This window comes from Syngnathus floridae, chromosome 8 (genome assembly GCF_059516105.1).
Source record: "Syngnathus floridae isolate MCC-2025c chromosome 8, RoL_Sflo_1.0, whole genome shotgun sequence".
Classification (NCBI taxonomy): Eukaryota; Metazoa; Chordata; class Actinopteri; order Syngnathiformes; family Syngnathidae; genus Syngnathus; species Syngnathus floridae.
Window position 1 is genome coordinate 2,659,659 of NC_142420.1, and position 24,827 is coordinate 2,684,485.

General features: G+C 41.8%; 4 protein-coding genes across 4 annotated transcripts; 1 reads left to right on the plus strand and 3 right to left on the minus strand.

Annotated features, from left to right (window-relative positions):
- The first annotated feature begins 7,136 nt into the window (after positions 1-7,136).
- fhl2a (four and a half LIM domains 2a) lies at positions 7,137-11,531 on the plus strand. Its single transcript, XM_088383441.1, has 6 exons — positions 7,137-7,230; positions 8,938-9,112; positions 9,823-9,997; positions 10,084-10,253; positions 10,333-10,519; positions 11,001-11,531. Exons 2-6 carry the CDS (start codon positions 8,957-8,959, stop codon positions 11,150-11,152), a joined length of 840 nt encoding a protein of 279 aa, XP_088239567.1. The 5' UTR covers positions 7,137-7,230; positions 8,938-8,956; the 3' UTR covers positions 11,153-11,531.
- A 525-nt stretch (positions 11,532-12,056) lies between these two features.
- On the minus strand, positions 12,057-13,967 carry tslig2 (tRNA splicing ligase complex subunit 2). Its single transcript, XM_088383442.1, has 4 exons — positions 13,808-13,967; positions 13,479-13,642; positions 12,781-13,042; positions 12,057-12,475 (listed from the first exon to the last, which is right to left on the minus strand). The coding sequence occupies exons 1-4, from the start codon at positions 13,934-13,936 to the stop codon at positions 12,419-12,421; spliced, it is 612 nt and encodes a 203-aa protein (XP_088239568.1). The 5' UTR covers positions 13,937-13,967; the 3' UTR covers positions 12,057-12,418.
- A 392-nt stretch (positions 13,968-14,359) lies between these two features.
- On the minus strand, positions 14,360-18,230 carry gpr45 (G protein-coupled receptor 45). The gene is made up of 3 exons (XM_088383127.1): positions 18,039-18,230; positions 17,233-17,334; positions 14,360-16,829 (listed from the first exon to the last, which is right to left on the minus strand). Exon 3 carries the CDS (start codon positions 16,747-16,749, stop codon positions 15,589-15,591), a length of 1,161 nt encoding a protein of 386 aa, XP_088239253.1. The 5' UTR covers positions 16,750-16,829; positions 17,233-17,334; positions 18,039-18,230; the 3' UTR covers positions 14,360-15,588.
- Positions 18,231-21,753: 3,523 nt separating this feature from the next.
- Positions 21,754-23,884, minus strand: pou3f3a (POU class 3 homeobox 3a). Its single transcript, XM_088382934.1, has one exon. The coding sequence runs from the start codon at positions 23,540-23,542 to the stop codon at positions 22,241-22,243; it is 1,302 nt and encodes a 433-aa protein (XP_088239060.1). The 5' UTR covers positions 23,543-23,884; the 3' UTR covers positions 21,754-22,240.
- Between the last annotated feature and the right edge of the window lie 943 nt (positions 23,885-24,827).

A 24,827-nucleotide genomic window follows, 5' to 3' on the forward strand; every position in this document is an offset into this window, starting at 1 on the left:
GCAATGTCATATGATGGGATGGAACAAACGATTGACGTCTGAAATGTTCTTTTTGAAAAACCTCATCTGCATCACACAGAGGTTCTACCTGTTACATAAGGAGTACCAAAGTTCTGATACCCATACAATTTATGTTTATAGATAGAATATCTGAGCGCAGGTGAGCCACTTTGAGAATCAGGTTTGGTGACCTCAGTATTAGCATCTACTTGTTGCAGATGATGTGGTTCTGTAGACTTCATCAAATTGCGATTGGCCACTCTCACTGGTATAGTTCTCAGCAGAGCATGAAGCTGTTGGGATGGAAATCAGCACCTCCATATCTGAGGTCTTAGTCGGAAAAGGGTGGAGTGCCCTCACAAGGTTTGGTTACTAAAGCCTTCATGATGATGATGACCCTGATACAAATTACTCTTCCATAGTAAATATTATTCAATTGGAATGGTTGTTGCCGAGGAAAGTTAGCAAGAGAATTCCCTTGGCTTGTGCTTGATTACAAAACAAAAACTAAAAAGCCAAATTAATCTGGCACGTCCTCACTTATACCCGGAGGAGAACATATCAGTCAAGTCAGAGTTACACAAGTCAGCGCTCTACTTGCGACGGCTTCCCCCTGCCAGGATATCCAACCCAACTCCCGCCCCCCATTTTATATTCCTCGCCTTTCACCTGCTGGAGCTAAAAGACGGCAAGTGAGTGGGGGCTGAAGCTATAGTTACAAGGTCCAAGGAGCTGGAGGTCTATTTTGACCAAGGGGCGGCTGCCTTTAAGCCCACCTGACTGGAAATGATGATGTAGAAGGAACTCAGCATGACTCCTGGGCAATGTGGGCTATTCTGTGGCCTGCAGGCTAGTGAAACGTGACTCAAGTGGGATGCATTTTAATGGGATAGTATTTTAAAGCGTGCATTCACATTCACGCCAATGGACAATTTGGAATTTCAACCAAGCGAATATGCTTGTTTTAAAATATGGGAAGAAGGATGAACATACATCTAAAGAGGAAAGACGGCATGCGGGTTCAAAGTTCATTCTTGTGCAGCAGATGTGCCAATCACTCATCGACTGCAATTTCTAGTAGAATGCAATGTATACCAGATTACCGGTCTCCACGTCTGTCGTGACAATATTGACATTATCCATCTTTGGCAAACATAAATTAAGACTAATTGATTCTGCCACTTGTACTTAATATAATTACCGTATTTTCCAGACTATAAGCTGCAGTTTCTTTCATAGTTTGGCCAAGGGTACTTTACGGCTGGTGCAACTTGTACTCCGGAGCGACTTATAGTCCGGAATATACTGTAAGTCTCCACGTGTTTTCAAAAACTGCATTTCAAACAGGAAAAAAACGACATGGTCATCAGCACATTTCTAAAATGGCTGCAGCTGCCACACCAGAGCCATTAAACATGATGAGGAAACAGAATCTTTGGTCTTCCTTGTAAATACTTTCTCTGGATGTAGTGGTGCGGTATGGATGTTTTTTGAGGCAGCTGTGCTGTTCAGTCATCATTGATTGGGATTCATGAGTACATATTACATAAATGAGCTTAGAAACAGTGACTCCACTTGACTGCTGTTTATTAGCAAGCGAAAGTGTCGTTAAAAAATTCACACCATTTCGTGGAACTCATAATCACCTTGACCTTCAGTCAACATTCCACGTTTACTGAAGACTCTAAATTTTCCATAGAGACTAAGTATGAATGTTTATTTGTCGATATGTACCCTGAACGACTATCAACTAATCCAGGATGCGCGCAACTGCTCACCCAACGTCAGCTGAGATCGGCCCCATCTCATCCGCAACCCTCAGCGCTCCAGAAATTTTTTGGATGGAACGTTAGGTGTACCGTATGTCAAACTGGATTCGTTTTAAAACCTGGACATCATAAGTAGCATTATATGTGTATAAAAAAAGTCCACCAAGACAAACAGGTTTTAAAATCAACTTGTAACTCAATATTCACTTTGAAATATAGGAAATATGAGGACAGGCAGTCATCTGTGGAAACAGTGGCAGCGAGCATGTAACACCATATACTGTATATTTAGACTGAAACTGAAGCATCAAATATAGAGTAATGTTTGCTTGACAACTTCATACCCAACTGTGCTTTTCTCTCTAGTGTCACAGAAAACAACCTGGGTTTCAGTTTCTGATCTTGCCTTTGGACACTCGAGGCCTGGTAACTGCGAGAGGCCACGGCAGCTGCTATAGCTATGCGACGGGTAGAGTTCGCCAGATAAACACACTCGGGAACAGAGGGCTCCGCTTGTTGGCAAGACAAGTGAGTGTCTTTCACTCAGTCACTGAATTTAGAAAAGCTTAACAGTCAAGCATCAACAGAAACTGACTGCAGGGTGCCAAGTTCTACCCTCTAGTTACTATGTCAATGTGGTTTACACCCAGCATTAGATTAGTTTTCTTTTGCACGTCTGACATTTCAGCACTTTAGTTACCATGCCCACTGTGGTTACTACCCAAACAGAGAGAGCTATCGATTGGTTATTTTACAACTTTGACATGTTTTGATAAAGACTGCAATACAGCTTATGCATTGCGGCTAGCGCCAAGGTTTAGGTATCCTGCCACATTGGTTAGTAATCCAACAAAAGGTGTAAGAAGTGATGATAAATACGATTTGCCTAATTGTAAAAGTCATTTTGGAATGTCTTCGGAAAATGAGGGTTAACGTACACCTTTAACACACAAACAGTCCGGTTTTTGCAAGCACTTTGTTCTTATCTATCTATCTATTTATTTATTTATTTATTTATTTATTTATTTATTTATTTATGTGGCTGTGTTAAAAATGACCTGGGCAATTATTCTATTAGGCTCAGGATATAGTTTTTTTTTGTTTTAACTTTCACTTTTGTTAGTGTGTCAAGCTCCATCCTTCAAGTTTTGTTCCAAACTGGACTTCGGCATAAATAAAAGCACCAAATACATTTGAGACTATTAGTTAAGTGCTCAATATTGAGCTTTTCTGGTGCCCAAGATCCTCAAGTTTTCTATTGAGCAAATAAGTTGCAAGAGATGGTGATTTATCTGATCATTTTGTCCTCAGTAAAAGTGGACATGTGGGAGTGCTCATTTAAAACAAGTCACTGGGACAATCTTTCAGCTGCAAACAATCGTGCATGCTGAAACGTACTTTGCACATAAACCACGCACAAGCTATTCTATCTGTAGTTCAACACTTCAGGTTTATGTGTGTGCAGTGTTTATGTGAACAAAGACAAGTGATTTTCTAAATAAAGGCTCGAGTTGAAACACCCCACTAATCTTTTCAGGGATTTAGCTGCCTGGGAACACAACACCAGGTTAAATGTGTGCAGATTCGCCAAGTCAGATATAGACTCGTATCACCACGATGGCAGCGAGAGCAAAATCAGGCTTGGTCAATATTTGACTCAACAAGAGGAGACGGATCGCTATGATAATCTGAGAAAAATGCTTTGGGATCAAGAGTATGCTCTGGTGTTACAAATGATGTTATTAAGATTCCTATGAAGGCTAAAGAGTAAAAAAATGTGAGGAACATTTGATCTTAGATACATTGGTTTGATGCTGCTTAAATCCGTTAGAGGGTCAGGGATGGTGTTGCTACACCGAGGCTGCTGGGGCGTTTATAACCCAGTCAGAAATCTCTGGCCCCCTTCAGCATTATACATATGTGAAAATATATGGGGGCAGCCATGATGAAGTGGATACGATCGTCACCTATCACCCCAGGGACCCCAGGTCAAGACTATCCACAGACACACAGCTGTTGTGTCCTTTGAGCAAGACATCAATCCCCCAAACTGCTCCACCGGGTGCTTAAGCACCCTCCCGAACATATTTTGTTGCAGCCTTAATTCCAATTTGAAGTTTTAGTGTAAAATATATTTTCTCCTTGAAACGGTGATTTGATGCCAGTCATTAAGCTTTTGTTTGTTGGCCTTGATTCATGACGCTTACTGACATATTTGGGCCTTCACCAAAGTCTTATGACATTCATAAGAGAAATTGGTGCTGTATTACTTTGAGCATAATTAAATTAAATATTGGAATCCAATGACATCCGAGTTCGTCAAGTTTCATTGATTTTGGTTTGGAAAATTGGTTAGGGTACTTAATAAACACGTGTTTTTCGGTGGTGACGCCGGAAAGTTGGCACCACTAGAATGAAAAGGCAAAAATGTGTGTATTTAATCCGATTTCAACGCAATTCAATTCTGGCTCTGGTCACTAACCGGTTCTCTTGTCCCATGAGCCTAAAAAAAATCCATCCTCCATCAGATACAACTGCCCTTTGAGCGACCTTCGTTATGACGCTCAAGTTGGTCCCGGGGATCCATTTCCTCTGTTCGTAGTTTTTTTTTTTTCCAGGATGCTCATTTTGGTCCTCGGATGAGTTGCAAGGATTCCAGTGCAATTGGTCTCCTGCATACCAATGATTAGCAGTCCAAAAAAAGACAACGGGGGTCCGTCTTTCCTGACCTTTCCACGCGGCCTCTTATGTTGGCAGTGCAAGGACGCGTCGAGCTGAAGCATCACGAGACAGCTGCACTTTTATCCCTTGGACTGCGGAGCTGAGCTAGACACCAAGGAGGGGTCATTATGAGCCAGCTGGATAAAACTAATGGGACATTTTGCCAGACTTTTCTGCAAGAGTTTGTCGATAGAATCTCCTATTTGGTATAGGCCACGTGCTTAAAGGAGTGCTCAACCCTAAATCTTTTTTTTTTTTGCTGATAAATGGTATAAACAGTTGTCAACTAGGTCATTTTGATATTCAGTTTGGTGAACGCTTGAATTTGCTTGAAGCTTAACGCTTGAAATCTGTTTGTGTGGCGATATCCTTAAGTTAAACATTGTACGTGAATTTGTTTTTGGCCTCTGATTGGACGAGCGGGGATTCCCGACATCACTCCCGGAGTCTTGCTACCATGGGGTACACTAGCAACTCGGTCTCGTACGCACCTCCGTGAATATGTAGCGGCGTTTACGAACAATTTCCACATTAGTGATTTGTTCGCATAGCATTTGGTTCGTTTCTTTAGCATAGCTCGTCTTAATATAGAAAATATTTTGGTCGGAGTTTCTGCTGCTGTCAATCATTTGCCAGATCACGGCTGACCCTCTGACCCCCATCCAAGTCAGGTAACACCCCCGTTGTGCGCCGTTTTCAAATTTTAGTGAAGGGTGGAGTAAAAATTTGGTAGGGGGTCTTCTTTAAATAGTTCACAGCTGAGCCCATTTAAACTGTGTTGCAAGCATGTAAGAAGCACGTAAGAAGATAAAACTGCATGTTGTCTGTGACACACTTTTTTGAAATACCCAATGAAAATCTACAACATCCTTTTGACACCATCACATTTCCTCCATTTTCTTGTTTTACAGATAATAATTTGATTTATGATTATATTTATTATTTTATTTATAACCTTTTTCTTCATATGTTCATGATTAAACATGATGGCTTGGCTGTAAATACAGTCGGCTTTTCCCCCCCCCCTTGTTTAGTATTTGCATCGTCCAAATACCTTGTGATTTTCTTGTTTAACAAAGACATACAGTTTGCATGGAAAATATGCCCCATGTCTGTCACACAAAGAGTAATCCAATCTATTACTAGTCATGTTCTCCTTAATAAGTACAACATGCTGCTCTGTCTTCTCTTCAACCATCTGCCTTCAATTAGGGAGTGAAAAATATTGAGTCAAAGGACATGGCATCCTGTTTGTCCTACTCTCCACATTTGAGTATAATTTTATGATTCATCACTTAACATACACTGTCTTACTTTCATTTCAAGCATACATTGTATATAATCATGCTTTGCAATTAAAAGTGACAGACATAATTAGTCCAACACGAAAACGTGTTGATTCCAAAAAACAATGCTGATTCTGCAGAGAGCAATTGTTGATTCCACGGCTTCAATGTTGATTTTCCACGGGCATTGAAAAAATTACCTTAAGTGACTTGCAATAAAGCACATTAATGTAATAGTGAATATGAACTATGTTAAGAAAATCATTCATTCACTCACTCACTTATTCATTCGTTCATTCATTCGTTCATTCATCTTCTGAACCAAACACTGTGAAATATTGTGGTTACAAAATCCTCAAAATTAAAATTGTCTTTGCCTGTCTTCGGGAGATGTCTTTAATAACAGTAAATTCATTTGAAACGTTTCATATCAAAAGTACTTGTGGTATCGGTACTTGGTATCGGTATCTGTGACAAGTCAAGAGCTAAGTACTCGTGGTGGTACTAGTCTGAAAAAAAAAAAAAAGCATGTAATATAAGCAAGCCAGTCAATTCACGTCCATACATACGTATGATGAACACATTCAGCTGTAAAGACCCCGTTTTTGTCTCCTCACACGAACTAATCTCTCCGAGGTGCACCACAAATAGAGCACTCGGAGCTTAGTCGAGCAGTGCTGACGTGTTTCTCACTGGAGGGAATCCAGGGCCCATCGGGTCAGGAAAACCTGAGAGAGAGCCATAGAGGCTTTGGCTGAAATAACGAACTGGGATGCGTGTGCACTGTGCAGGTTTCAGCGAGAGGGTGAAGAAAATAGCGCTATAATTTGCCACCATGCGGGTGTCTGTCATCACCGGGCCTGAATACGAGATCCGATGCGTTGGAGGTTTCGGATTGTATGTGTCTTCCCCAGTGAGTGGAGGTAGAGACAGATGAGACATATGAGTGGAGAGAGGGGAGGGGGGTGACAATCCTCTTGGTTAGACCCTCAACGCTTTGGATGGTGTCCTGTTTCATGCAACAAATAATGTGAAGTTGCGTAACAATTTGCATGTTTGGATCATTGCCATCATTTTTTTGGAAAAAGATGAAATACACATCAATATTTGATTAAAACGCTTTGCAAAGATTCGTGAGAATATATTGCATTGTGATGGGGACCGTAAACTATCTGAGTGACCGTAAAAGGCCACATGGTTGACTCCGGGAGTCGGTCAGTGAATGGGTGGCCTCGGGTTTATCTCTGAGAAGCGCTGCTTTATTTATAGATCTAAAAAAAAAAAAAAAAAAAACGACAACCACCGACCCACCCACCAACTCTTAATGTTGCTCCTCCCCCATTTTCAATTAGCCCTTCCTGGGTGGAGTAATACAATTGACTAGCGATCTCCCGGAGAGTCTTGCCTCAGTCTGAACCAGACTCCGCACAGGCACAAACTTCTCACACAAGAAGGTAAGACCGATCTATCCATCATCTGCTCATCCCCAATCATCATCTTCATCCCCCCTATCAATCCTTTCATCCCACCTCTGTGGTCTTGTCACTATTTTACCATCTTTCTCCTTCACCTGCCATCCGGCCTTCGGGCAGCAGCCTCTTTGATTCTTATCATCCTAAAAGTACTCAACCGAGAGGCCGCTTTCCACTTTTAATTCCCAACATTTTCATCTCTGAAGGCATCAGGCCTTATTGTGTCTGGTACAGATAGTGATCTCATGGACACGTTTGATTTAAAGTCTTGATTGATCATTGAGGTTCTGCCATTCATGAGGCTGGAGATCAGAATTGAATATCAAAAATGGATATTGCAATGTTACAATAACGATTAGATTCAATATCAATACTCTTGTTGACAGCAACATGAGTATGGGGATTCGTTTTTGATGGTAATATTTTGAAGTGAAACATATTTTTTATTGACTGTATTATATTTATCTCCAACATATCTGAATATCACCAATATTGTTTGGCAATAATATCGTGAGTTATGGTATGGGCAGTTATTTTTGTGAGGGGAAGCAATGAATTTTGGATTTTATTGTAAACGTACACTTTTGGTGAAATGTTTGGAAAAATATGTCTGGTATAGAAAAATAATGTTACTGTATGGGCATCAGTTTTTATGGTCATTTGGTTTTTCCTTCACTTTTTTGGATTATTATCATTATTCTTTTGAAATAATCAGATTATTATGATTAGCATTGGAAAAATATCGTGCTAATATCGTATTGTGATTGCCACCCGTAGTATGCAGGCCTTAAGAACAGTTGGCTGGGATTTGCAGGGATAGACCTTCAGGGCCCACATGATGGTTCATCATCTCACTGGCTTTAGTTTGTCCACCATCAAAGGGAGCCCAACTATCTGGGAAACAGCTGCCCACCGTGTCGAACCGAGGCCGCAGACTGTATTTGTGGCACTTCAGATTAGCTGTTTTTATTTTTAGGCAGTAGATAAATTCTTGTGTAAGCTAGGTGAGTCATGGTGGGCAGTGATAGACAATAAGAGAATGTGGGCGGGGTGAACGGAAAGATAATACCATTCAGTTTTGGAATATTTTCAGAAACATCTTGAGTGTTTTTGATGATTGAGTGGGACAAATTTTGTTGGGAAGTTATTTTCTTGGATCAATAGAGAGATGTGATGAAGGCTGTCAAGCTCAAAGCTGGACACCAAACAGCCTCGGATAACTTTTGATCGCACAATTTGAAAGACCTATCTTTTATCTTTGAAAAGAATATCCCGCTCTTGATTTAAATCCATACTGCTCGCCGAATGACAAAAGACGCCAGGGTGAGCAGCTGTGGTAGTGAGTAGCCATTTTTTTTCCAAGTGCCATTCAAGCCACTTATACACACGGTGACAAGGGATACTCCAGTGCTGACAGCTGGAGGTTAGTTGATGGATGCATACAGTATAGTGGGGTGACTTGGTGGTATGCAGAAGTTGTGTGTGTGTATGTGTGTGGACCCTCGCTCGCTCACACACACACCAAGTAGACTGATAGGGCTTATTTATAACCTCCTTATTTGGAGCCAGAACAAAATAGGAGCCCGCTGATGAGAGAGAGAGAGCGAGAACATTGAAATGTTTAAAAGCATGCCCAGTAACAATAGATGACCTTTCATGCTCATCTTTTTATTTCTTTATAATCCTAAGTGATCAGTGGTGGGTGAAAATGACAGACCGCTACGACTGCCACTACTGCAAGGAATCCCTGTTTGGGAATAAGTATGTCCTGCGAGAGGAAAATCCCTACTGTGTAAAATGTTACGAGAGTCTCTACTCCAACTCTTGCGAGGACTGCAAGAAACCCATTGGATGCAATACCAGGGTGAGCATGCATGTGGAAACACATAAACACATACTAAGTCTGGTCATTTTTAGACGGGGAGGGCAATATAAAATTCTATATAGCTGGGTTATATATTTATATATCGTGTATATATATATATATATATATATATATATATATATCGTGTATATCTATCTATCTATCTATCTATCTATCTATATCTATCTATCTATATATCTATATATATATATATATATATATAGATATAGATGTAAGAATTGTAATAGATAAATGGATTCAATATCAAATAATTTTCTCTTATTTTTATTTATTCTTTGAGTACAATTAACAGTTTTCAAAGTGTTTTCAAATATTGCTATGATAACTTTCGGGTACTAAAGGCAGCACAATTGATTGGAATTTCTCTTCATTTCAAATTTTGCCAATGTAGATCAACATGACAGGGTTAGTTAATTAGTTCATAGTTAGTTAATTCATTGGCAAACTGTAAAAATATATGACACCAATTATCAGCATTAGAAAAGTGAGAAATGTTAATGAAAGTAAAGGGTGAATATTGTTCTAGACAAATGTTTTTAATATTGATATTATTGTTATTTACGCACAAGTAGTAGATCCAAAACCTATATTATGAAGAGAAACAGCCTCATCTGTTGAATCTGGTGGGATACTGCATCCCCAGTTCATCTTGCACAACACGTCCACTCATGAACCCACTGTCCCGCCAGGATCTGTCTTACAAAGACCGCCACTGGCATGAAGACTGCTTCAAGTGCTTCCAGTGCAAGCGCTCCCTGGTGGACAAGCCCTTCTCCACTAAGGACGAGCAGCTCCTGTGCACTGAGTGCTACTCCAACGAATACTCCTCCAAGTGCCACGAGTGCAAGAAAACCATCATGCCTGGTGGGGGCGGAAATAAAAACACTGTATCGACACCCTCCTAGGTTCTCTTTCTCATCTTGGCCGTTTTTGTTGTTGCTGCCCTGAAGGCTCCAGGAAGATGGAGCACAAGGGGAACAGCTGGCACGAAACCTGCTTCACCTGCCAGCGATGCCAGCAGCCCATTGGCACCAAGAGCTTCATCCCCAAGGATAACCACAACTTCTGCGTGCCCTGCTACGAGAAGCAGTTCGCTATGCAGTGTGTGCATTGCAAGAAGGTAGGGGGGGGGGGCAGAAAGTTCTCTTCTCAAATAACATATCGCCAGTTCCGTAATGCCACACGATGCTCTATCTCAGCCCATCACCACTGGTGGCGTGACCTACCGTGACCAGCCTTGGCACAAGGACTGCTTCCTGTGCACCGGCTGCAAGCAGCAGCTGTTTGGCCAGAGGTTCACCTCCAGAGACGACTTTGCCTACTGTCTCAACTGCTTCTGCAACCTCTACGCCAAGAAGTGTGCATCCTGCACCACGCCCATCAGCGGTAAACAAATCAACTAAATACATCCTCTCCTACTTTTTTTTTTTTTATAAATATAGCTTGTCCTCATTAAGTTGAGCTGGAGTCTCCACAGCTCCTCCTCCTTCTTCTCCACAGGTGCCCTGCAACAATTTCTTAGGTCGACAAAGCTAGATTGATTTGATTCTGAAATATTTCCCATAGGAAATCATGTTAATGGGAATAATATAAAATAAAGGGGAAAAAATATATTATCTCCACAGCAAATCCATTTTAAAATCTCTTTGAAGGGGAGAATTTTCCCAAAATTTTCAAGGAAGTTTTGGGAAAATACAATGGAATCTCTGAGGTCCCAAGAAGCTTCAATATTTGAGCCCTCAATGAAAAATGATTCAAATCAAAATTGTACTAAAAACAGATTTAAGCCATGTTTTTATTTTATTCAAAAACAAAATCAGGTTGAATAAAATAAAAGCATGACTCAGTGCAACTTTTGTTTTTTCAGGCCTCGGAGGCAGCAAGTACATTTCTTTTGAGGAGCGCCAGTGGCACAACGACTGCTTCAACTGTAAGAAGTGCTCAGTGTCCCTGGTGGGCCGCGGCTTCCTGACCGAGCGTGACGACATCCTGTGCCCCGAGTGTGGCAAAGACATCTGAAAGATGCCGCTGCACGCATAATTTGCATACACACGCACATAAAAAATGCTCATTGAGCATACGCGGCACACGCTGCAGTCTCGTGACTCCATTTTAATGTACAACGGGGTACGGCATAGCTACTGCAGTATATGACAAGAACCGAAGAATAACGCTAACAATATAACTACTTGCATGAACGTAGAGGACATGTTTGAAAATATGAATTATTGCGTAGAATCGACATGAACTCAGATTGCACGCTTCTAATGTTACTAATCTCTTTGTTGCATGGATTCACCTCTGTGCCACTTGGTGTTAATGACTTGTTTAAAATTTAGAAATGCATGGAGTCAGATTTATGAATTTAAGAATGATCCAAAATAAAGTGTTAACAAAGGCATAGCGTCACTCGTTCATATTATCCATTTTGGATATTTTCATACTGCCTTCCACAAAATGACAAGCGTGCAATTTCTTTTACAATTCAAAACAACTGGGAATGAAACACTAAAGCAAGGTTTCTTATTTCAGGAATTGATCAGCACAATTGTCAGGCAATCAATCAATTCCTGGGAATCAAACCAGTTGATTTTCATCCCTGACCGCTAATGTCATTTAGCCTCACGTGGACCTCACTACCGACTACTGTTCATGGTCATAAATGCAAAATTGATTTCCCCTTCTTTAGTAAAAGTAACGTTGATCATTTCATTTGGCAGACTTGATTGATTTTAACAAAAAAAAAGTTGTGGGTAAAAGTATGAAGTTGGCATCTCTGATCTAAAAAGAAAGTCAACATCGTCCACAAAACAAAAAAAGTTGTCAATGTTTATAGCTCATGCCTGGTGCCTTAAAAATGTAAGAGTGCTTTTTTTTAAAGGTGAATTTGATCCCATTTTTGTGAAAAATTGAAGAATTAATGTTGACAGTGAGCCATTTTATTAATTCCATTTGAGCTACTTGGCTGTGGATTATAAAATGACAGCGTTATTACACTAAGTCACCACATCACACACGCAAAACAAAACACGAGCTTGCAGAAAATGTCAGTACAGAAATATATAAAGTATTATATATATACACACTCGCCAATAACACATGCTAAACATGTAAAACGCTACATGAAGAACTACTAGATGATCTCAAGTGCAAACTTGTATTAGCCCCACCAGCATCACATAATAGCGCATTACCAGTGAGATGACCAATGAATTAACATTTTAAAAATGTTTATTTATAGCCAACCTGTGAAATCACACTTAGCGAGTCTTGAAAGGGGTGACGTCAAGGCCATGTCACATGCTGAATCTTTTTCTTCACCTCTGGAGACATTGAAAGACCCTGAAGACAAAAAATGATAATGAAAAAACAGGTCAAGAAAACTCACAACCATAAAATGACTGACTGAACCAATCGTGAAGAATATTTCAAAATACTATGAACATTCTTAATTGGTAATAAATAAATAAATATCGATAAATAAAAAAATCAACACACTTCCAATGCAGTTCTTTTTGTGATTTGTAAACATGAGACTAAAACATAAAGCATTTTAAAAAATTTAGAGTGTGTAGACTTGTTATATCCACTGTATGTCTGGAATGACTGGAATTCCAAAACACAAATAGTCCAATAGCATAACTTACTGAGCAGTTTGCCTCCCGCTTTAGGCTTGCTGTGTCAGGGCAGCGTGAAAACTTCTGGTTGGATGAAGACATTGACGACGATGATGATGATGGTGACAATGTAGATGAGCTGCCAGATAAACGACGAATGGGGTTGGCCAGATTTAGCGCCGGTGGGGGTTTTAGCCTGTCGGCCACTCCTGATGACGACACTGTACTCATTTCCGGCTTCTTGATTTTTGCTGAGCCGTAGGAAATAGAATGAGAGGACCTAAAGTGGTCCCTGGAAAGAAAGGAACGGCACAACCGAGCATTAGAGAGGAACAGTCAACTGTAGCAAACAATCACAGCTCAGCTAGTGAACGCCATGATCAAACTTAGAAAGAAGGTGAACCGTGAGCTGGCGTATAAAAAAACAAAACAAAAACAGGGAGTTCATATAAATTGGGCTATGGTCATATTTTGAGGTACGCTAAATTGTAAAATTACACGTCTTGTTCGATTCATTCATAGTTTATTTTGCATGTTATGATAATTGTTTTTGTTTTGTTCATTACTGACACTTTTTGTCATTTCATTGTTTTGAATGAGGTGGTGGCTAGTTTGAAATTCAAGTCAAGTTTAAGTGTGTCTCTGGAGATATGACAATTCTGTTCCCAGACCTTGCTACACCTCAGTGTGATCCCCCCGCTTGAAGGTGCATTGGTAGGGCGACTCACCTGTCCGGTCGCAGGCCGGCTGGGGCTTGTCTCCCTGGAGTCTTCGCCATCCTCTTTCCCCAGCGGTTGTCGGGTAAAGTGCGCTGAGGTCGCGGGATAACGTGCCGTACGTAGAGGTCTACGAGTTGGTTCCGACTCCCGCAATCTTTGCAACTTATCTTTTTCTAAGCCATAAACACTGGTGAGACCATCTTTTAAGTACGAACATGACCAGAGGAGATGCATTGAGGTTTTTTTTGACAAGTATGCTAACGCGACCGTTTCGTTCCTCGAACTAATTCATTAATTGAATTGCAATGTGAATGCGTCGTTTTGATATTATATCTCACCTCATTCAAAATCAACTGAAGAAAATCTTGAGACAGCAATTCAGGGTGTAGTAAGATATCCACGTCCGAAGCGTGAACAGCTTTGCCGGCTAATTCACAGGAGGTCGCCATGTTTGTTTTACCCAGCATGCTCCGCGTCACCGTTGTCTTCTTCTTTGATCGTTTTAGGCTGCAAGACTGCCCTCTTGCGGTAGCCAGTCAAAACAGCAGCAGAAAACTGAACAGTCCATAGTCCACTGAAAGATTTAATCATAAAATCATTCTCAAACAAGGGTGGGCAAACTTTGGAGCTCAAGAGCCATATTTGTTTTGAAAATGGACAGATGCCGGTCATTCTTACACGTGGTAATTTTTTTTCAAATGTTTAATGTAAAATCATATCTAAAATACTTTGTTTTACTGTAAACCAATACTTTATTTACGAAAGTAAAATAAATATTTTAATATTTATTTAATATTTATATTAAGTATTTATATTTAATATGAATATATATTTAATATAATATTTCATATTTTTGTCCAATAGGAAATCAAAACACCATTTCAATTGATTCACAATTATCCTCACTCTGGTAAGTTCACCTGCCTCAGTAGTTTTCAGCCAAGTGGACACCCGTAGGAAACGTACGTCTATCGTATCCCGGCAACATGGCAATATATTCACATCATCTGACAACGACACTGTTTACATTGTGCAAGTGGATGACCTCAATGTTTTGTTGTATTTTTGCCACGACGTGCACCATCATTCCTTTAAAAATCATCTTTATTTGTCTGTTTCGGTTCTTGCTAATACATGATGTATCCAAGTACATGTTTACAGCTTAATAAATGACATTGTTTTCCTGCACAAATGTTTCAGAACACCATTGGACAATAATCACATTTTTTTCCCCTTATTTTTAATTTGAAACATGGAATCATGGAAACTGAATGTTTGATGGAATACAGGTAGTTGACTTAACAGATTTTCCAATATTTAAACCTGTAATTAAGCAGCCAAATGAATCTTTTGAGAGACCCTAAGTACAGCCAATCCTAGCTTCAGCCAAGGATTCCTTCTTAAGAAGGAAGTCGAGCCTAAAATTTTCTTTGTGCTAAATTTAGGTTCTGTGCAGACCTCCAAGTCAGAACACAGTGTTCGGATTAATATTTTGTTTGTGAAATATGTAATTAAAATTAAAAATCCACCTGTTTTTATCCATCTCAGGGTGTTGTTGTTGCCAGCAGTATGAAACATTCAGAGACATTCATCCGTCCGTTCATTTTATTCTATTTTTAGGTCGTGTAAGTTGGAACCTATCTCACGGGACTTTGGGCAAAAGCTTGACTTCACCCTGGACTGGTTGTCAGTCAATCATGGGGCGCACACAGAGACACACAACCATTTACAATCACATTCACACTGTATGTATCTACAACCAAGTCAATGTCTCCCAAGCAAGATTTTCCCAGTCAAAATAATCATATTCAATACTAAAAATCACTCTATTAATCTAATACTCATCCCTTACCACCACTGTGACTCAACGTACAAAACGGCAGCTCATCAACGATTGCTCACAAACGAGAGAGAAATGTTTACATTGGACAATGTGAAGTTGTTTTGCTGCCATGTTGGCTATCACATCTGTGTGAAGCTGCCAATATGAAGGAAACATTTTGGACTGGGCTATGAATGACATAGCCCAGACCATTTTGTTTTTACTTCACACTGGCAGTTCCACACTTCTGTAAATCTGAGAGAAAAAAAAGTAGAATCCCAGGACAATTTGTGTCCTTCATACAGCCGATTGAGTCTCGCTGCAGACATAGATGTTGCTGGGTCGCACTCTCCTTCGGCTGCGGCCACCGACCCTGGGACACAGGCGACAGCTTTTGGGAAAGAACTCCTGGCAGGCTTCCCGGAACTTTCGGATCCTCCAACAGTAAATGATGGGGTTGAAAACTGTCTTCAGGTAGCTGAGCCACAGAGCACCGATGCTGATTGGGTAGAAATTGGGGCTGAAGTAGAACTGGCGGCTGAAGACCGCCAGCAGGCTGACCACGGTGTAGGGCAGCCAGCACACGGAGAAACCCACAAAAAGGATGAGGATGGTCGTGAAGGCGCGGGTCTTGAAGCTCATGTCCACCTTAATCTGCGGGGGTCTCTGCAGACCGATGAGTCTCATTTTGCTGACTTGGTTGAGGGCCGGCAGGCAGGAGGGCTCGCTGGCGTGGCTGTGGACACGTAGGGTGTTGCGTCGCACCGTGTTCAGGATACACATGTATGAGTAGAGCATGACCGAAAAGGGGGCGAAGAAGACCGCCACCGCCAAGAGGACGGTGTAAGCGCGATCGGCCACCGACTCGCTGTATCCCAGCACGCACTGCGGGACCCAGACCACCCCTGCACCTGCCGTGCCCGTCCTCCAACCCACGATGGACGGTAAGGACACGCACAGACTAAGCAGCCACGAGCCCGCGATCAAAACCTTAGCCCTGTGCGGGGTCAACTTGTCCTGACGCTGCACGATGATGAGGAAGCGATCCACGCTGATGATGAGAAGTATGGAGACCCCCTCCAAGACAAAGAGCCAATAAAGCATGATGGAGGCACGGCAAAATCCACTCCCGAAGCTCCAGTCGGTGCTCCCCAGCGTGACGGCGGTGAAGGGCATGCAAAGGAGCGAGAGCATAATGTCGGAGAAGGCCAGCGTCGCCAGCAACAGGTTGATTGCGGAGCGCATGGCCGGTTTCTGGTAGACGATCAAACACACGATGGAGTTGCCCAGGAAACCAATGGTAATCATGAAGATCATAATAGCGGCCAAAGTTACACGCAGGGTGACCGATATGAGAGGAGTTCCAGGTTCGGATGGTGGACTACTGGTGGCCTGATTAGCATCATCCGGCTCCATGAAGTCACATCCTTCCAGCAGGCTTTCATTGCAAAAAGCCATCGTGGCACTTTATCAGCAAATACTAACGTGGGTAAAGTGTGAGAGCTCTGTCAAAGGCATAGCAACAGTTTGTAATCCATCTGAAACACATAAAGAAAATAGATCACACTTAGATTAGTCAAGAAACTGTCATTGGTCATGAAGGTCAAGGTTCATGAAACAGTAGAACCATGTGATGTCTCCCAGCCAATCAATAAAGACATCTAACAAACATACCCACTTGACGATACAAAATATGGTCCTCGTTACCTTGACCAAACTTAAACATCATGACAGCCCCAGAAGAAACATAAATATGGATATAGAATACAAAAAAAAGCAAGCTGTTAAATTATTTTGTCCAAAACTGAAGATCTAAAAGAATAGATGCAGTCACATGAGCCAGATGTGCATCTCAGTGGCTTTAATTCGGTTGCTTATTAACAGTTGAGCCAGCACCTTCCTTCCTCCCACCCGTTACACAATACGTGTCATTTCTCACACCTCCAGACAATCGAGGATGCTTCAGGATCAGATCAAATCCGGATGAGACGTCGAGGCGGAGCACAAACAGGACGTGTCTGTTACCATGGTGGATGCCAGCATCTGGGAGGGGAAGGAATAAATATGAACTGTTAAGCACATGTGTCAAAGTCATTTACAGGGTTGTACCCAAACTAAGGTGAAAACGAATGTATTATATAATAATTGAACAAATTCCCAACCTCAATATTAGTTATCACACACCAGAGCAAAAAATAAGCATTAAAATAACATGAGAAATAACAGCTTTGCTATTGCGACATTCTTACACAAAACCCTCTCCAAAAGCGCTGCATAGTTTTGCTGCTGTTGCCACGGCAACAGGATTAGCAGCTCCATGGCAACAAGCATCCCATATACTCGTGTTTCCACGACCAAATATTTTCGATAGCACAGCCTACTACTGCCAACTTTATGATTACGCACAAGGTCACCTGATCTTGTTGGACTCAAACAGTAACTAAATTGTTATATTTATAAATAGGAAGAGCTTGCTTATCATTCATAGGATTAAAATATGCACGTGTGAAATTGCCTTAAATGAGATGATATCTAAAAATACTGGATAGTGTCTAGTAACTCTGCCTAAATAAAATGAAGTCAAACACAATAATGCAGGGTTTTTTCTCACGATGGCCTTGCAGGGCCTATTTTGTCTCCGTTTTATCATTTCACCTGGTGGGGAATATGGGGAGTGCAATAGCACCTTCATGGACAAATGTGTATTCAGTATATGAACAAATAAAATAAAATAAAAATAGACCCACCTTGAAGTGTTCATTGTGGAGCCCTGGTGACAGCATCCTGGTCCGACTCCTTAGTAATACATGAAGTGACGGAGGGGGGGCTCCGTGGCATATACCAAAAATTTAAATTAATCACGATGAATAGAAATATCCCGAGGAGAACATTTCGGAGCGGGCTTGGTCGTCAGCCTGCCGCCTGCAGACGATGCAGACGCCACACAAAGCAGGTGGATGCAGATTTAAAGGAACAGTGCGCGCATGTCTTAAAAAAAGTCTGTCTGTATTTATAGCTGGCTGACTGGCTTGCAGTGAATTATACTTTAAGATATAATTTGTACCTATCACACAGTACTTATGATAAAATATTTTTTTAAACTCACATGCTATGATAATTTTGTCCAATAGATGGCAGCATTACAACATACATATTTAGTTCTGCAAACCCCTGACGATAGGTCACATGTGCAAAACAGCATCCACAAAGATGTTTTTAGTAATCGTTGACAGTTTTATGAATAATCTTGTTAGTGTTTTTCCATTTAGCTCAGGCACTAGAATACAGTCCTGAATTATCTTCCCTTCATAGTGTAAATTGGCACGGTGCCCATGTGCTGAACGTGCCCACCTCAGTTCCACTCGACTGATGTGACGCATGCATGCATATCACGTCCACTGGCAAGCTCATAGGGAGGGAAAATTAATTTCTTTTATTCCACACCTCTATCGAGACGTTGCCACTCCATCATTCGGCTTAAAAGCAAACACTCTAGCCTGCCTGCATGAAAAATGTTTCTCTCCTTAAATCAGAATATTAAGAGTGAAAAGGAAACACACACACACACGCGGAACAGAGAGTTACATTTAGGACATTTTGCACAACATCTAACTTAAATACACCTCCTGAATCTTGTATTGACACACTGCTGCTTGTGACTTCAGCTCCCAGTTATGAGAGTCAATTTAGATTCCGCGAAAGGTGTTAATCAATGGTAAAACACTCGAGGTGGTCAAACATTCTGGGCAATGTGAGAATAATTAACAACATTGGGGAATGTGCAAACCTCAGTGGAATTTTAAGATAGGTGTCTGAGAAAAAAAAAAAAAGGCCTGTTTCGCAAAATAGTAATCTAGTATAGAGACTACAGTGTACTACAGGGGCCACCAACATATTTGAAACTGAGAGCTACTTCATGAGTACTGATTAATGTAAAGGGCTCCCACTCTTCTGAAAAAACAAACTTGAATAAATCGTCTTTGGTTGTGTTAGCGTCGTTCATCTATGTGGAAAAAATAGATCGTATTTATGTTTTCTCACTATAATTATCAACAATAATTCAAGAAAGAAGGAGATATGCAGCACTTTATTTCAATAAATCTCTCAAATTCACACTTTTACAAAATCCCCTGGAAATCATAATGTCTCAGCTTGTAAGATGACTTTACACGGGCTATTACCTGCTGCAACCGGACACTATGTTGTTGAACCTAACAATATTACTACAGTATACAAAAATTAACATGTAACCACTTATATTGCGGCTCCGAGTCACGAGTCACGACGAGGGGCAAGTTTTAGCTTTCAACGGTGTTTTCATTCTTCTCCAACTACACTCACAAACAGAGCCGTCTCCTCCACATTCACGTACTTCCTTTCCTCTTTCCCAACACAATACTGATCGCTGTGGTGCCTTTATGGGCAGTAGGAGAAATCAACGCTAACAAAAAATACATCCAACCTAGTTAAGAAATGACCAGAAAACTCACCATGACGATGATTGTGAACACATCATTCCAGTGTATGAGAAAACTAAAATAAAATGACTACAATCCACTTGATAGCCTCACATTACTGAATATACTTTTAAAAGGTGCATAACAGGCCAAGGAAAAAATTATTCATAACCTGATGGTTATTTTTTACATATTGTGTGAGTTTAGTGTGACAGCACAAGTGAAATATTAACATACAGTATTGTTTATTCCTCTTTAGCAGAAACCCTTGCTTCTCGTTGGCTCGACTTCCTGCTTGTCATTGGTAAGTTTCTTTCGTTTTGTTGTGATTAGTGTGTGCACTTAAAAGTGTGTGTGTGTTTGTGTGTGAGTGAATATTGATTGGAGTGTGGAAGCACGCACCGCCATAATCCATCATGTGTGGCCAAAGATCTGCTGCCTGGTGTCACTCTGTCACCTTGGCAACCACTTGTGCGTTGACCTGCCAGCTGGGAGTGCTGAACTTTGCTGGTTGGCACAGGAAAGTGCTTGAATGCAATCAGCCTCACATCAAAATGCTGAAAAGACTAGAAGAGCACATTGAGGCAATGTGGATAACTTTTTCAGTACATACACAGTGTTCATAAACATATTACACATCGAAATTTATTTTCGTTGATATTTTTGCACGCAGTAAAACAACAAAAAGAGCGGTTGCGCCGTTGTGGGAGTGAACACAGCCAATTTGCTTCCAAGCCAATGGAAACGGCTCCTCTCATTCGCTTTGAAGTCAATGCAGGAGAGCATGGCAAACCAATCCATGCAGGAGATCAATGCGTTCATTGAAAAAAGAACTCCAAGAAGATCACCACTTGCAGATGATCTAAAGTTGGACTGAGCACTTGGAGACCCTCTTCCACCTTGATCGTGCATCCGGGTGAGACCCCCCCCCACCCCTCCCACTTTACATTTCCACTGATGTAGCCACTCTAATTTCCCCAGGCATTCCAGGCTACGAGAACCCGAATAGCGAATACTCTCGAACCTGCTGATTTCTTTTTAGCTCTCTGAGTCTCTGAAGGCCCAGCTCGTTTTGACAGTAGGCCAAACTGTGTGCACAACATTCTGTATTTAGTGTATCTGAATATTTAGAACATAGATGCAGCACGCTCATTTTAGTTTGGGGCTTGCCACCACCAAAGCACATGGCTAAAACAAGACTGCCGGTGTTGGGGTCACTATTCGGGCCCATTTTATTTTCAGTGGTTGAAAAAAATGATGGATATTTGTGCATTGCGTTTTTCTGGGCTTTTCTGAGGTATTAATTGTTTTTCAAATTGCATAGTGGGTCGAGTTTAATGCTGAGGTCAACAGTCTGTGCTTCCAGCCATTGTTTTGGACTATGTTCACAGCTCTGTAATTTGTTTGTTTGTTTGTTTCCACTCACTTTTTATTTATGTATCTGATAGAATTAATATGTTGCAAAGAAACCAATACGATTGTTATTCTTGTGCAGTACAAGTCTTACAGTCTTACAGTTCTGCTTTAAGATATGAAATAATTGTTTTTAAAATGATAGGCAGGTTGACCTCTCCAAATTGTGCGTGGGTGTGATTGGGAGCGTAAATTATTTCTTTTGTCTACGTTTGTCTAGCATGCGATTGGCCGGCGACCGGTTCAGGGTGTACCTACCGCCCAAAGACTTCCCGCGACCCATAATGCAGTTCAGAAAATGGATGGATGGTATTTATCACATTACACGATACATGCATGCTGTACAATATAAATATATATATTTAATTTGCTAGTTTAATGAAATGCAAACTTTAGTATTTACGCCAATGAACCAAATTCAAATATAACAACATAAGTAAAGGTTACAGTTTGTGAATTATGGTTATAATAATTATTGAGCGGTATGGACGGGGGAAAAAAGCATTTGTACAGCTGCATATAAATATAAACACAGAAAACCTTTCAGTCGGGTCAGTGTACGTGCGCGTAATAATGACGTTCAACTCATGTGTCGTCTTTCATGTCACTCCAATTTATTAAATATTTAATTTCTTCACTGCAAATACTGTAAGAATAAGGGGGAAATAAATAGTGCAAACACAATAATACTCATTTAACTTGGAGATGTAAAGGAATGTTTTGAACTAAAAAAAACAAACATGTATTTTAATAATAGATGGAAAAACAATTCAATAAGTTGCTTCCACTGTAAATCTACTACCACAAAACACAGTTATAAGCAACTTAATGGGGTTACGTATATTAATTATTGCTTTCGGGAACAAGTCAGTGCTAAATTAAAGCAACAAGCCTGTTTTATGTTAATGGTTCTTATGTTTTCAATATGATGCGTAAAACTTGACTTATGTGTGATGACACTCGCATACTCGCACGCCATCGCGGATTACAGGACACACGGGAGCTTGTAACAAAACGATGATTATTAATCGTGAGATAAACAAAGAAAAAAATAAAGCTTGGTTAATTTGGTGTCGCGTTCACGTGTCGCTGTACATCCTCTTGCAGTCTATGGAGGGTGGCGGCGTGTCCGCGCCCATGCTGCCCACCTGCGAGTACGCGTTATCCGGGCTTCGCGGGAGCCCGGGTGGCGTCATGCGCTTTTCCTTCTGCCTGCGGTTGCAGAACCAGACGCGTACCACCTCCTTCTCCAGCTGCAGCGTGTCCGCCAAGCCGTTGATCTCCTGCGCCGACGGCTTGGGGCACTTGAGAAAGTGGCTCTCCAATGCGCCTTTGACGCTCACCTCGATGGACGTGCGTTTCTTCCGCTTGCGTCCCTGCGTGGCGATCTTGTCGATGCTGGCCGGGCTGCCGGTGCTCGAGTCGGCCTCCTCTAACCACTTATTCAGCAGCGGCTTCAGCTTGCACATGTTCTTGAAGCTCAACTGCAGCGCCTCGAACCGACAGATGGTGGTCTGCGAGAAGACGTTGCCGTACAGTGTTCCCAGGGCCAGACCCACGTCGGCTTGCGTAAAACCCAGCTTGATGCGACGCTGCTTGAACTGCTTAGCGAAGTGCTCCAGGTCGTCTGAGGTCGGCGTGTCCTCATCCGAGTGCGCCTCTTGGTGATGATGCTGGTGGTGATGCTGGTGCTGATGGTGTGCGTGCTGGTGATGAGGATGATGATGATGGTGAGGATGGTGGTGGTGGTGATGGTGGTGATGAGGGTGGTCCAGCTCTGGGGAGTTCCCGCGTACAAGCGCACCGGCGTGCATGAGGCTCTGGGTGCTGAGCATCCCGTTCACAGTGAAGGCGGCGGGTTGGGAGTAAACGAGGCTCTGTTGTTGCTGGTGCTGCTGGGTCTGACCCTCAGTAATGTTTATGGAGCCTCCCCAGCCACCAGGGTGTGCTTGATGACCCCCTAAATGGGAGCCGCGGTGGTGCAGAGCGGCGCCCGAATGGATGTCCTCCCTCCCGCTGCCTCTCTTCGTCTCCGGGGGCTGGGAGCTGGCCGGCCACGCAGCACCAACTTCTGCGGCAGCTGCGGCAGCCGCAGCGGCCGCCGCGGCTGCAGCGTGGGGCAACGACGTGACCCACTGGTGGGCATGGCTGAGCATGTGCCCCCCGTTGCTGGACACCATGGTGGCCCCTTGCATGAAGTCATTTTGCACCATCTTGACCGACGGGTCCCCTCTGAAAGCGCTGGAAGACACCGAGGTGACCACACCGTTTGCCGGCTGCATGCTCCCGCCTCTCCGGTCAGAGTGAGCGACCGGGCCGGTTAAAACCCTGCTGCTGGCTAGGTACGGGCTGGAGGTGGCTGTAGCCATCCCCCAAATCATAAATCTGGATTTCTATTTTTTTTCTTGACAGTCGATTCACTCACAAATGCACTATGTGGAAAAAGAACAAAACAGTCCTTGGAGCAAAAACAGCCATTAAAAATAGTTGCAAGGGGACTGCAAAAGTTTCAAAAAAAAGTTTACCCAGTTGTGAATAATCCACAGAACACTTTACAATTTGATCCGCGCCTGATTTTGGATTTGGAGTGTGCGTAAAAGTCTGCCCCTCGTCTATTTTTTTTCTTTTTCCAGAACGCGACGAAATGATAAGGTCGAAAACTCCCCGCTGAGGCGAAGCGCATCCTCCACGGAGCAAAGGAAGCGAACATGTGTTTAACTGAGACCACGGCCGAGCTTCCCTCTCCCCATCACCGGCCAATTAGGTGCAAACTAGCCCGCTGAGTCCTCCCTGATTGGACGCTCAGCCAGAGAGGAGTGCGTATGTACGGAGGCAGTCTAATCTGGGTAGTCTGCGCTAAATTTATTATATCCATACAATAACATCATAGTATAAAAATCTTATTTCTTACACACCCAGTGACTATCAAAATATGTGCACTTGTACCTTCTGATAAGATCCAATACTATTAAAAAGTCAGCCTTTGATTGGAGGCATTCATTTAACCTTTACCTACTTGAGGTTGTTGGAAAAACATTTTATTTACTTGGTAATTTCGTATCAATGGTGGTGCATTATTTTCCCCCACTCATCTTTAAAGTTCTTTTGTTGAAAAATGTCCAACTGATTAGTGTTGAGATGAGGGGGAATCACCTGTGTTGAATTATTGGACCCATATTTTTTTTATTGATTGAGTTTGAGGGGTCGAGAGGTTATGCTGCTAAAATTATGCATGCCTGGAAGAAAAGCTAAAAATTGCACGTATGTCAATTTTGATGACTCCTATTAAATATTTTTCACTCATGACAACATAGCAATCCGCAATATCTCGGCCCATGAGTAGCAATGTGATGACATCTGAGCAAATGTGAGGCGGATAACTAGAATAATAATTTATATACTTGTATATACTTTTCGCAAATGCACATTATGAGACTGCAGGTTGCAAATTGATGACACTGGAACAACATGTTTGAGCACTTGTTACATTTCCTTTCCTATCTTTCACTTCTTTTCTCAATGATTCAACAGTTCGTAAATGCATGATCATGTTGCAGTTGCGAGAAAAGTACAAAACATGCCCAAAGAGAAACGCATTTTGTTTTGATATTGTTGAGTGAATGTGTGGGAAAATGACGAAAATGAAAAGAAAAATAGACTTTTGAT